The 12,117-nt window shown below is 44.3% G+C and overlaps 1 protein-coding gene across 1 annotated transcript in view; it reads left to right on the plus strand.

The window, feature by feature from the left end:
* The window catches only part of zswim6 (zinc finger, SWIM-type containing 6), a 92,045-nt gene that overhangs the window by 67,677 nt on the left and 12,251 nt on the right, over nucleotides 1-12,117 (plus strand). The window contains exons 5-9 of the mRNA XM_022680793.2: nucleotides 1,988-2,167; nucleotides 3,906-4,082; nucleotides 5,044-5,190; nucleotides 6,478-6,627; nucleotides 11,192-11,455. Coding sequence (XP_022536514.1) covers nucleotides 1,988-2,167; nucleotides 3,906-4,082; nucleotides 5,044-5,190; nucleotides 6,478-6,627; nucleotides 11,192-11,455 — 918 coding nt within the window. The remainder of the gene's footprint in view (nucleotides 1-1,987; nucleotides 2,168-3,905; nucleotides 4,083-5,043; nucleotides 5,191-6,477; nucleotides 6,628-11,191; nucleotides 11,456-12,117) is intronic.

Raw genomic sequence — 12,117 nt, forward strand, 5'->3', positions numbered from 1 at the left:
TAAAAACGCATGGTCTTGTTAAACATTGATTAATCCATTATAATCAAAAATCAATTATCAGAGGAACACTGCTGCTGCTGCTGCAGCTCAGCCAATCAGCTCTCCCTCCTGCCCCGCCCCTAAACCCATACATCACCCATCACCCCTCCCAAACTAACTCTCCCATGAGCTGAGGGTGGAGTCAGCTAAAATCAGGGCGTGTAGTGCCTCTTTAATTGAACTACAATATACACTGTACAGTATGCCAAAATTCATGGGACAGCAGATAGGTATGTAAATTAGACATAAAAAGAATACTGAATACTGGCAAATGTACTGGCCAATGGTAAGGCAGCGTGCTCACATGTACAAGGAATTTGTGTTTGGTTACAATACTTATGTGGTCTCAGTTGCACGATTACGTACAGCTGTTCATGAGTGTGATGGCGTGTGGGAAGAAGCTTTTCTTTAGTCTGGTGTTCTTTGTCCTCAATTGGCCTGTGTATATCTGTGTATGTGTATTTATTTATTTATACCTTAATTGATGTGAACACAAGGTTTTGATATGCCTAAACAAAAATAAGTCATGTATTAAAGTCTTTTATTCAAGGGTTTTTTTTAATTTTGAACGTTCCTCAGCAGGATGTGAAGAATCCCGCGCTCGGCTCCTGACGCCATCATCACTAATTGACCCCTTTTTAAGGAATCAATCACTGTTTGTCAGCCCCGCGACCCTTCAGAGAATACACACAAAAGGCTGCCGCCAGTTACGAGGGGGCGGGAAATCAGCACAGCATAGATTTGCATGTTGAGCAGCTGAACAAAATTGGTTAGCATTAGCATTAGCCTTGTTTTTAGCCTTTGTGTGGAAAGGTATGTGCCTTTCGGAGGCTGTGGGTCTATTGTTAACGGTGGCTGGACTTATTTAACGGGTCAGCGGGTCTGTTTCCTCTCTATTGGTTGTTTCTTTTCTGTCTGAAATACTGAAATACTGCAGGTTCTATTGGACCATGTTTATACAGTACAGTAGTCATGCTTGTATTAAAACTTTGCAGGTTTCATAGTGATTGAATATCTATAGATTTTGATCCCCGGCAAGCACTGCTGGAGCAGCATTAGCAGTAACCACTAACAACGCTAAACGCTAGCTCTTTCACCATTCAGAGCCGAGTATATCGGACTGTAGTCTGCACGTTTACTGTGTTAAAACAAGTGACGTGGGAAATACTGCTGCACCCAGCCTTAGTGGAAATCTGGGCTGCATTTACTAACACTATCTGCGGCTAGTGGTTAGCCGCTAATGCTAATGCTTCTGCACCCAGCCTTAGTGGAAATCTGGAAATCTAAGCTTACTGTAAATAAACAGAAGTGCTTTACTCACCCAAATAAACAGTTTTCAGGAGAGAGATCTGTGTAGACTAACATTCAGCAGAGAATTACAGTTTTGTTTACTTAGCTTAGCTTTATTTAACGTAGTGTCCCAGCGTAGTGTGAGACCTGCTGAATAAAAGGAAAACATGGTGACACCACTGTTCCTTACTAGTGTTGCATAATGTGCCTTATAATCCAGTGCATCTCATGTATGAAAATAGACCAGAAAAAATAGACATTCATTGATGGTGCACCTAAAACAGGTTACGATGCTGGTGATTCTGTATCTACTGTAACTGTAGATTAACCCTTAATTATAAACACTAATACAAGGAATACTAATTTTGGCAGAGGATCTAAATTTGGCACAACATCTACTTGGCAAAACAACTTCCCGAACTGAGAGCACACCGATGTGTGACGCACACACTTCTACAAACCAATCAGTGTCAAGCATAGGGCATAGTGACATCACTAACATACGGTAGGTGATCACGCTAACTTCACTAGCATCCCAGAAGTCTGGAGGGAGATATAAGTTCCTGCATCTCTCTCTGTCTCTATTCTCTCTCTCTTTATTCTCTCTCTCTCTCTGTATCCGTGTGTTTGACCACGCCCCCTCCGCTCCTGTCCCCAGGTGCCTTGTGGATGTGCATCGTGTTGAATCCTCACTGTAAGGCGGAGCAGAAGGCGGCGTGGCTCCGGCAGCTCAAGAAGTGGAACGGCGTGGACGTGTGCCCCTGGGAGGACGGTAACCACGGCAACGAGCTGCCCAATTTAACCAACGCTTTGCCTCAGGGTGCGCACGGCAACCAAGGTGAGTCTGAATGTGTTGTGGAGGGGTGGCGGGTGGCAGCGGCAGTGGCAGCGGCAGTGGCAGGGGGGGGAGTCGCTCTCTAATCAGCTGTGCCACCCTGCGCCCGCCCAGCTCCTCTTCTTTACTGGGCTTTGTGGGAAAAGACCACAGGAAAAGACCTAATGACCTCATCTTCCTCTTCCTCCTTCTTGCCCAACCTTCCTCTTCCTCGTTTGACTTTCCTCTTCCTACTTCCAAGACCATCCTCTTCCTTCTTTATCCATGTCCTCTTCTTCCTTCTCCCTGCTTGACCCTCCTCACCCTCCTCTTTATACATTACCCTTTGTTTCTTCCTCCTCACTCAACCCTCCTCCTCCTCCTCTTATGGTACTTTCTCTTCCTCCTCTGTCTCCTCCTTTACTCTTCCTTCTTCTCTTCTTCCTTCCTTTTCTCCTTCTGTTCCTCCTTTTCCTCCTTTTTTCTTCCTTCTCCTCCTCCTTCTCTTAGTCCTCTCATGACTCTCCTCCTTACTCTCTTCCTTCTCTTCTTTCTTCTCTTCCTCCTCTTTTACTTCCATCTCCTTGTCATCTCTTTTTACTTCTCTTCCTCCTCCTATTCTTCCTTCTCCTCCTCGTCTCTTATTCCTTCTCTTCCTCCTCCTAATTCTCCTCCTTCTCTTCCTCCTCTTCCTCTTCATCCTCTTCCTCCTCCTCTTCCTGTCGTTCTTCCTCTTTGCTCTGCAGTGTGTAACTGTGGTCAGAGCTGAAAGATTGTGGTTTATAGGTGTTTGATCAGCTGATGTTTCTGGATGTGTGTGAGGAGGGTTTTTGGTTATTAATATTCAGATCTGCTGCTGGTAATTGGTGAGAAATGATACCTGAAAGGCAGCTCTTTCCTCTTGGTTGTTTTTAAGTGGCTCCTGTGCTCGGGGGCGGGGCTATAGTGGATATAATGGTATCGAGGGCTGTATTATTGGGTTGAGGCTGGTTTGCTCACGCAGTGATTGGTGGCCTCGGCTGTTTTGAGCAGAATTTGGTTTATATAAGAAGCTTATTTCACCAAAACACCCCCAGAGAAACTCATCCAGAGCTGTGGTGGCTGAGGATGCTCCCAGCATCAGCGCTCTGATTGGTTAGGGGGTTATTTGGACATTATATTGTAATATATACAGTGTTAATTACATGCCATTGTTTAATAATTACCTGACCAATCGAATGATGTTGCTTTTTGCCGTTTCGTCTCAGTTTGACTCCGACAGAAGTGTCATCATTAAAAGATCAATCTTATTTATGTTTCCAATAAATATTAGAAGTCATATTTCCTCCTCAGTCAGTTATAATGTGCTGCAGTCTGTCAGATTAGCTGTCGTTTGCACTTTTTTCTGAGCACTTTTGTTTTTAAGTGATCAGCAGTTGTGTTTCTTCTGTTCTCACTCTAATAATTAAAGGGCAATTCCACAGATTATTTAGAAATCACTGCAATTAAATTAAAGACAAAGATTTAAACAAAGTGATTTAGAGAGATGTCTGTGGGGTTTAATGTGTTTAATTTGTTATAAATATTAAGCAATAAATAGTTTTTACCAGTGTTTTATAGCTCATTTTATCCCCAACTTCATGCTGTGATTGGCTAGAGCTTTGCATGTATTTGTATGTAATAAATAAAATATATAAAGAAAGAAAAACACTGAATGAGAAGTTTTGTCAGTATTTTATCTGTAGTGTAAAAGTGAACTCATGGCTCTGTTCTCTGCTCTCAGACTCGGGGACCCGGCCGCACCGGACCGTGTTCACGCGGGCCATCGAGGCGTGCGATCTCCACTGGCAGGACAGCCACTTACAGCACATCATCAGCGACGACCTCTATACCAACTACTGTTACCATGACAACACTGAAAATTCACTCTTTGACTCTCGCAGCTGGCCCCTGTGGCACGGTGAGTCGCTCCGGCTTCACCTCCTTCCTCCACTGTTTCCTATAGAATCAATAAAACATTACAGAAATCAGACAGAGAAATGAACAGTGTTCATCAGACATTAGGAGTTAGTTAGTTGGTTGGTTAGATGGATGGATGGTTAGATATTTAGCTAGTTAGATACAGTAGTTGATTGGTTGGTTAGTTGATTGGTTGGCTGGTTGGTTAGATATTTAGGTATTTATCGAGTTGGTTGGTTAATTAAATATTGGGTTGGTTGATTAGATATTTGGTTGGTTGATTATTTGGTTGGTTGGTTAGATATTCAGCTTGTTAGTTGGTTGGTTATTTAGATATTTAGCTAGTTAAATTGATGGTTATCTACATATTTGGTTGGTTGGTTAGTAGGTTATTTAGATATTTAGCTGGTTAGTTGGATGGTTATTTGGTTGGTTGGATGGTTATATATTTAGCTAGCTAATTGGTTGGTTGGTTGGTTATTTGTGTATTTAGCTAGTTAGATGGTTGGTTATTTGGGTATTTAGCTAGTTGGTTGGTTAGTTGATTGGTTGGTTGATTAGATATTTAGCTGGTTAGTTGGTTAGATTTGTTTTAGCTAGTTTGTTGGTTGGTTAGATATTTAGCTAAATGGTTGTTAAGTTAGATAGATATTTAGCAAGTCAGTTGGTTGTTTGGTCAGATTTTTAGCTAGTTATATGGTTGGTCATTTTGGTTTTTAGCTAATTGGTTGGTTGGTTAGTTGATTGGGTGGTTAGTTAGATATTTAGCTAGTTAGTTGGATGGTTAGATATTTAGCTAATTGGTTGGTTAGTTAGATAGATATTTAGCTAGTCAGTTGGTTGGTTGGTTAGATATTTAGCTAGTTGGTTGTTTCTTTGGTTGGTTAGTTAGATATTTATGATATATTTTGGTGTATATATAGTATATTAAATATATTTTGTGGTGTTGTTATTCTGCACAGAGCACGTCCCGACGGCCTGCGCCAGGGTGGATGCACTGAGGTCTCACGGTTACCCACGGGAAGCACTGCGACTGGCCATCGCTATCGTCAACACCCTGCGCCGGCAGCAGCAGAAGCAGCTGGAGCTCTTCCGCAACCACAAGAAAGGTGAGATAGCACCCTGACGTCATCCTTAGATAATCATATGTACATTACAGGTGAATTCTGGGTCATACTGCTTCTCCAGCATCAGCAGCCGGAGTCTGAGAGAGTACAGTATGGGAGGGGGGACTCCTAGGTAGTGGGTAGGTTACTGTGTTGCTAAGCATAGCATTGCAGTACTTCTATATTCTGTATCTGTTTTTCACACATGCTGTAATAATTGATTGTATAAAACATGATTGTAAAATGTATGTAGCAGTGTGTGTGTGTGTGTGTGTGTGTGTGTGTGTATATGAATGTATGTCAGCAGAACACACCACACCGCTAACCCTGGGCTCTGTTCTGAAGCTGAGGGTCCACTCATGCCCAGCATGGCCGGGGTCAATTACATTTAAATGCAAATGAGTGCCTGTTGTGGGCGCGGTGCCCGGGCATGATTCACATTCAGATGAAGTGGCGCGGTGGTCCGGTGGTCCGGCTCTGGGCCTGAATGTAAAGTGCTGCTGCAGTGATTTACACTGAGCTGCAGAAACCAAAGCTTTCTTACGCTTGTGTCCTCACGCTCAGCAGATGTGGACAGCAGTTCACTGATGATCTGATGCTCATTGCTATCTTACACCCCGTTAACAAATTAAACTATTTTCATGCTTAAATGAGTGTACTGCTGGTGTATCTTCACAGTGTAAAAACGCAGGTCAGTATCTGTCTCTGCTGAGACGCAAAAAGTGCAGCACTGTTAAGATACGAACACGCCAAAGTCGGAGCTCACCCGACTCTTAAAGGGAATGACGACAGTTTCTTCCTTTTAATGTGTTTAATGGGAGTTTTTTCGTGCCACTGTTGTCGCCACAATAATTGGCATCTCTGTGGTTCTGCTCATAAGAGCTGTGGACCCGTTTTTTTTTTTTTGTAAAGCTGCTTTTTGATAACCTTTGATGTAAAAAGAGCTATAGAAATAAAACTATTTATTTACTTATTTAAGTAATAAGTAGTTTTTTTCAAAAGCACACTTTTGGAGCACTATGTTTTGCATGTTTCTTGTTTTCTAGCTATATGAAGTGAAAAAAAAGATTTTTTTTAAACTTAATGTAATCTTAATTGCCTTTTATTTGTTGCCAATATAAAATGCTGCTACTGTAAGACTCGTGATATGGCACTGAATTATAAGCGTTCCTGTATAAAATCTGGAACATGTAGCTTTTTCTCAGAAATGTCTTTTCGTTATTACCTTATGGGCTGAAAAAATATTGATCTCTCTCTCTCTCTGTTTCTCTGTATCTCTCTCTCTCTCAGATCTGCTACATAAAGGGATGACCTCCATCACTAATCTGGAGGGGTGGGTGGGTCACCCGTTAGACCCCATCGGGACCCTCTTCAGTACGCTGATGGAGACGGGGCGGAGCGACGAGGAAAACTCACAAGGAGGCTTCCTGGACTTCTCAGGTGTGTACACACACACACACACACACACACACACACATATCTGTTTTGCTATACTTGTGAGGACCTTCCACTGATATAATATATCTAATTTATACTAAAGTTAGCCCTTGTAAATATTTTAGATTTTTAATTAAAGAACCAGTCTTAAAAATTGTGAGGACCAACAAAATGTCAAATATACCAAAACCCACACACACACACACACACACGCATCTTCTCTCTCTCTCAGAAGGATTTGATGGAGTGAAAGCTTTAAAAAAATAATGTATTAATTTATCATTTGTGATTTATCTTTTTTTTTTTTAAATAAAGGTTAAATAAGATGCCCTGAGATATTATGTCTGAAATTATGTTTATCATTTGAGTAGTAGTAATAAATCAGCTTTTAGCTTTCAGGTTTGTGCGAAAACTACAGCATGTGTTCGATCAAAAAGCTGTATACAATCACACATCACACTATTAGACCAAACAATCTGCAGTGTCGATATTTAAAAACGGAAAAATATTATGAAAACTGGAAGAAAATAATAAGCATAATAAAGTTTTGCATATAAATGTACAACCATATAAGCATAGTATAAATGTACAACTATAGGTGACTTCCCTATAAATACTGTATAATTGTGTAGGTTGATTTAGTTTGATTTGATTTGTATTAAAGAGAATCTCAGAATGGTTGTTATTATAAAACTCTGGGTCTCAGTTGATTAAACTCTGCTGTTGTGAGTGGTTTCCTGCAGTGTGTATTCCTCGTCAGGGTTTTAATAGTGCAGTTCTGTAGCCGGCGCTCGTGCCCAGTGACACCCCTCCAATTAACCCTCACGTGTTGCGGTTCAGTGCCCACTCAGACACGGGCACGCGCCAGCGACCCGCGCTGGAGAGCCTCTCTTAATCCAGACGCAGGAGCTGCTGGAGCTGGTGACGGTATTCTTCCCTCCTGCATTTTTAATGCCTTTTAATTTTAATGTTTTTTTTTGTTCCCCATCTCTTATTCATGAGCTTTGATTGGCGCGATGGCTGTATCACAATCAGCGCCGACCCAGAGCCGCAATTACGTATTATTGCCGCCTTCGGCCCCGTCGACTTCTTGGCTGGCATCGTCCGGCGGGCAGAAAAAAAAAACCCACTTCCTGCCTTCAGTCGGGCACAGATCAGATCAGATCAGGATGGGATGGGATGGCACTGTGCTGTCGGGTCTCACTGTGTTTCCATGGCCTCTGAATAGTTTCCCAAAATATGATAAATATACAAATATACAAAGCACAGCCTGCTGTATTATCGTGGCATTTCAGGGATAGCAGGATGGATGAGTGGCTGGCTGGCTGGGTTGGTGGGTGGATGGGTGAATAGCTGGATGTGTGGATGCTGTGGTTTGCTGGTGGGTGGCTAAATGGAGTGCTGGGTGGATAGCAGGATGAGTGGATGGCAGGATGAGTGGATGGCTGTGTGGCTGGATAGATAGGTGGATGGTTGGGTGGATAGATGGGTGGGAGACTGGATGAATGCATGAAGAACTGGGTGGCTGGCTGGGTTGGTGGGTGGATGGGCAAATTGCTTGATGGCTGGATGGAAAGGTGGATGGGTGGATGAATGGATAGATGGATGGGTGAATAGATGAATGGGTGAATAGATGGATGAGTGGCTGGATGGATGGATAGCTGAGTAGCTGGATGGTTGGGAGGCTGGATGGATAAGTGAATGGTTGGGTGGCTGGATAGATAGGTGGATGAATGGGTAGGTGGATGGATGGGTGGATGGATGGATAGGAGGATGGTTGTGTGGATGAATGGATAGGTGGATGATTGGGTGGCTTGATGGATGGATGGATAGCTGAGTAGCTGGATGGTTGGGTGGCTGGATAGATAGATGGATGGTTGAGTGGATGAATGCATAGGTGGATGGTAGAATGGTGGGTGAATAGCTAAATAGGTTGGTGGGTGGATAGCTGGATGGGTGGTTGGCTGAATGCATGGGTGGATGGGTAGGTTGGTGGGTGGGTGGATAGCCAGATCGGTGCCTGGCTGGATGGATGTTGGAGGTACATCCATGTTACAAAGCCTTGATTGTTAATTGATAAATTATAAATAGAGGTTGGAAATGTAAAGATGTTGTTGCAGGAATGAATCATCACACAGTAATAATCATTGATTAACTTATGCTAAGTCACTTAGTAGGCAGTTGTAGGATGTGGGCGATCCTGTTTAAATACCAGGGTGTGTAAACTATGCAAATCAGTTTAGATATTAGTATATTCTTTCCCCACTAGTTCCTGTTGTACAGCTTTTTTACCCCAACTGTGTGTGTGTGTGTGTGTGTGTATGTGTGTGTGTTATGGGTGGACCGTGGCAGGAGGAGGCTGTGCTATGCTTTAGCGCTTTAGCATGTTAGCTAGCTGTACTGCCCGAGGCCTCGGTTGGTTAATGTTCTGTCCTTGGCGTCTGGCTTTGAAGTGGAAGCTCGCTTTATTACAAGTATGGAGGAGGGGTAGAGGTGTGTGTGTGTGTGTGTGTGATGCCTGGGTGCCTCGTTCTGTGCTCTTGTTCGTGATTAGCACGTTAAACCCTCCCGGGGTCAGCCACCCGAGTCCAAAGAGGCATCATTAAAACATTATGATCCCGCTCGCAATTATCCCCAAATGAGTTGGCATTGGTGGTAATGAATAATCTAGAACCCGGTGTCTGACAGCGCTTTATTCTCCCGGTAAAGATAACGGTAATATGACCACAGTATCCGGACCAACCGGAACTGGAGCTTTTAATCAGGCCTGAAATTTTGGTCCGGGCCCAAAAATAGCCTGAGATAATTCTGGAGCCTGATCTGACCCAATCAAACAATCAGAAAGCAATGAAAACAAGCAAAGAATTCAGAGTGATTTCCTGTGAAATTTAAGAGATGTGATTTCTTTATATTGGTGCTTACTGGACCCATTGTTGTATTGTCTACCACACTAATACAAATATTTACTATCCAGACTAAATATTGTTTGCAAATTTATTTATGTAATATTGGTTGATACCGAGTTGGGTCTGGATTAGGTTGGGGTTTGGTCTGCGTTGAAGTTTGGTATATTGAGGAGTTTTGTACAGGGCTTTGGGTTTAGTATAGGGTTAGGGGTTTAGTACAGGGTTTTAGGGTTCTAGTACAGGGTTTAGAGGTTTAGCACAGGGTTTAGTGGTTTGGTACAGGGTTTAGGGGTTTAGTACAGGGTTCAGTGGTTTGGTACAGGGTTTAGGGGTTTAGTACAGGGTTTAGTGGTTTGGTACAGGGTTTAGGGGTTTAGTACAGGGTTTAGTGGTTTGGTACAGGGTTTAGGGGTTTAGTACAGGGTTTAGTGGTTTGGTACAGGGTTTAGGGGTTTAGTACAGGGTTTAGTGGTTTGGTACAGGGTTTAGGGGTTTAGTACAGGCTTTTAGGGGTTTAGTACAGGGTTTAGTGGTTTGGTACAGGGTTTAGGGGTTTAGTACAGGGTTTAGTGGTTTGGTACAGGGTTTAGTATCGGGTTTATTACAGGGTTTAGGGGTTTGGTACAGGTTTAGTACAGGTTTAGTACAGGGTTTGGTACAGGGTTTAGGGGTTTAGTACAGGTTTAGTACAGGGTTTGGTACAGGGTTTAGGGGTTTAGTACAGGGTTTAATACAGGGTGTTGTAGGGTGGTTTAAGGAGGATTATCTCTCTGGTGCTGCTCTTCTACTGCGGGCGGAGCTGATCAGGGCGGAGGGCTCTCAGGTGATTCATGCCTAATTTCAGTGCCAGCCTGAAGCCTCGGCTCTCATTTGCCAGTCATGACAGTGGTGAAGTGGCGGCGTCTCCATGGAGCCCGCGAGGCCGGCCTTTCACAGCCAATTAAAAGAGAGGATTTTTGGGGCTGAGCTGGCAACGGCGCTCCGAGAGGCTCAGCGAGACACACTGGAGACAACGGCCATGTAGCTGAAGATCAGCGGAGGGTGAAGAACTGCAGCTTCACTCTCTCTCTCTCTCTGTCTCTCTCTCTCTCACTCTCACTCTCTCTCTCTCTCTCTCTCTCTCTCGCCCATTTAAATCATCCTCTCAGTCGTTCAGACTCCTCGTTCCCGGGCTGTAGGTGTTCTGCTGCCGGTTCTGTTGGATTTGCGAGTCGCCTCCCTTCGTTCAGGGGGGTAATTGGGCATGCCGGGCGCGGTGTCCGGGCGGCGGAGAGCTGCTTCATTAGGGAAAGCTCTGTCTCTCTGGTGCCTCATTACCATACGTCTTCACCAGCACTTCCTCCCCGTGCGAAGGTGAACTGTGAGGTGCTGAAATACTCAACGTTAAAACTGGCTGAGGACTAGGGCTGCATGATATATCGTTTAAGCATCGTCATCGTGATGTGCACATGCACAATAGTCACATCAGAGGATGTGCAATGTCACTTAATTAAAGGCAATAAAAAAAACACATCATGTTGCAACTTTTTGATTCTTGACAGTAGAAGTAGTAGATACACAGCGCTGTCTCTGTGTCTGCGTGAGTGACAGGCTGCTGCTGCTTTATTCCTCCAGAACCCCAGTTTAATGCTGATGCTGATCTCTGAATCTCCGCCCCTCAGGTACGATGAGCTCCAGTAAGCACGTGGACCTGCACCTGTTCCCGTCGGCGCGGCGCTTCCTGGAGGAGGGCGAGTCGTACCTGGCGCTGGCGGTGGAGACGGCGCTGATGGGTCTGGGTCAGCAGAGGATCATGCCCGACGGCCTCTACGCCCAGGAGAAGGTCTGCCGCAACGAGGAGCACCTCATCGCCAAGCTGCAGGAGGTGGAGCTGGACGACTCGCTCGTCAAAATCTTCCGCAAGCAAGCTGTCTTCCTCCTAGAGGGTGAGTGTGATGAATGCAAAGAAAACAAGTTCATATTCATAAAGTTTTAAGAGTTCAGAAATAATCAATATTTGGTGGAATAATCCTGCTTTTTAATCACAGTTTATTTCATGCTTCATCTTGGCATCATGTTCTCCTCCACCAGTCTTACACACTGCTTTTGGATAACTTTATGCTGCTTTTAAATACTTGGTTCACTAGTTGTTAGTACTCAGGCGATGTACTTCCTGAATGTGTCACATGATCGTCACGTGAGAGTCACTGAATGGTGCGTTCTGGGTAGTGTAGTTCTGTGACTGTAAATCACAGGTAGAGCTGAGTGTGGGGGAGACGGGCATGTTTTTAGCGCTGAGGCTAAACAGTGTAATATTGCTGAATCACTCCAGTGTGAAGCTGCTGATGTTGGGATGTTTCTGGTGGTCTGGATGGTGGGTTAAGCTCCGGTTCTCCGGCTGCGGTCGGAGGCGTGTGGAGCTGTTCGATCTGCTGCTGTCGTCTGTGGAAAGAATGCAAAATGGCCACTGCAGGCCGGCTGCCTCCCGGCACCCCTGAGTTGTTATGAAAGAATGACGGAAACTGATAAAGAGGCCGCAGAGTCCCTCCCTCCATCCCTCCCTCCTTACTTTCATCCTTCCCTCCATTCCTCCTTCCCCCTGCCCCGC

The sequence above is a fragment of the Astyanax mexicanus genome, chromosome 20 (genome assembly GCF_023375975.1).
Source record: "Astyanax mexicanus isolate ESR-SI-001 chromosome 20, AstMex3_surface, whole genome shotgun sequence".
NCBI classification, from domain to species: domain Eukaryota; kingdom Metazoa; phylum Chordata; class Actinopteri; order Characiformes; family Acestrorhamphidae; genus Astyanax; species Astyanax mexicanus.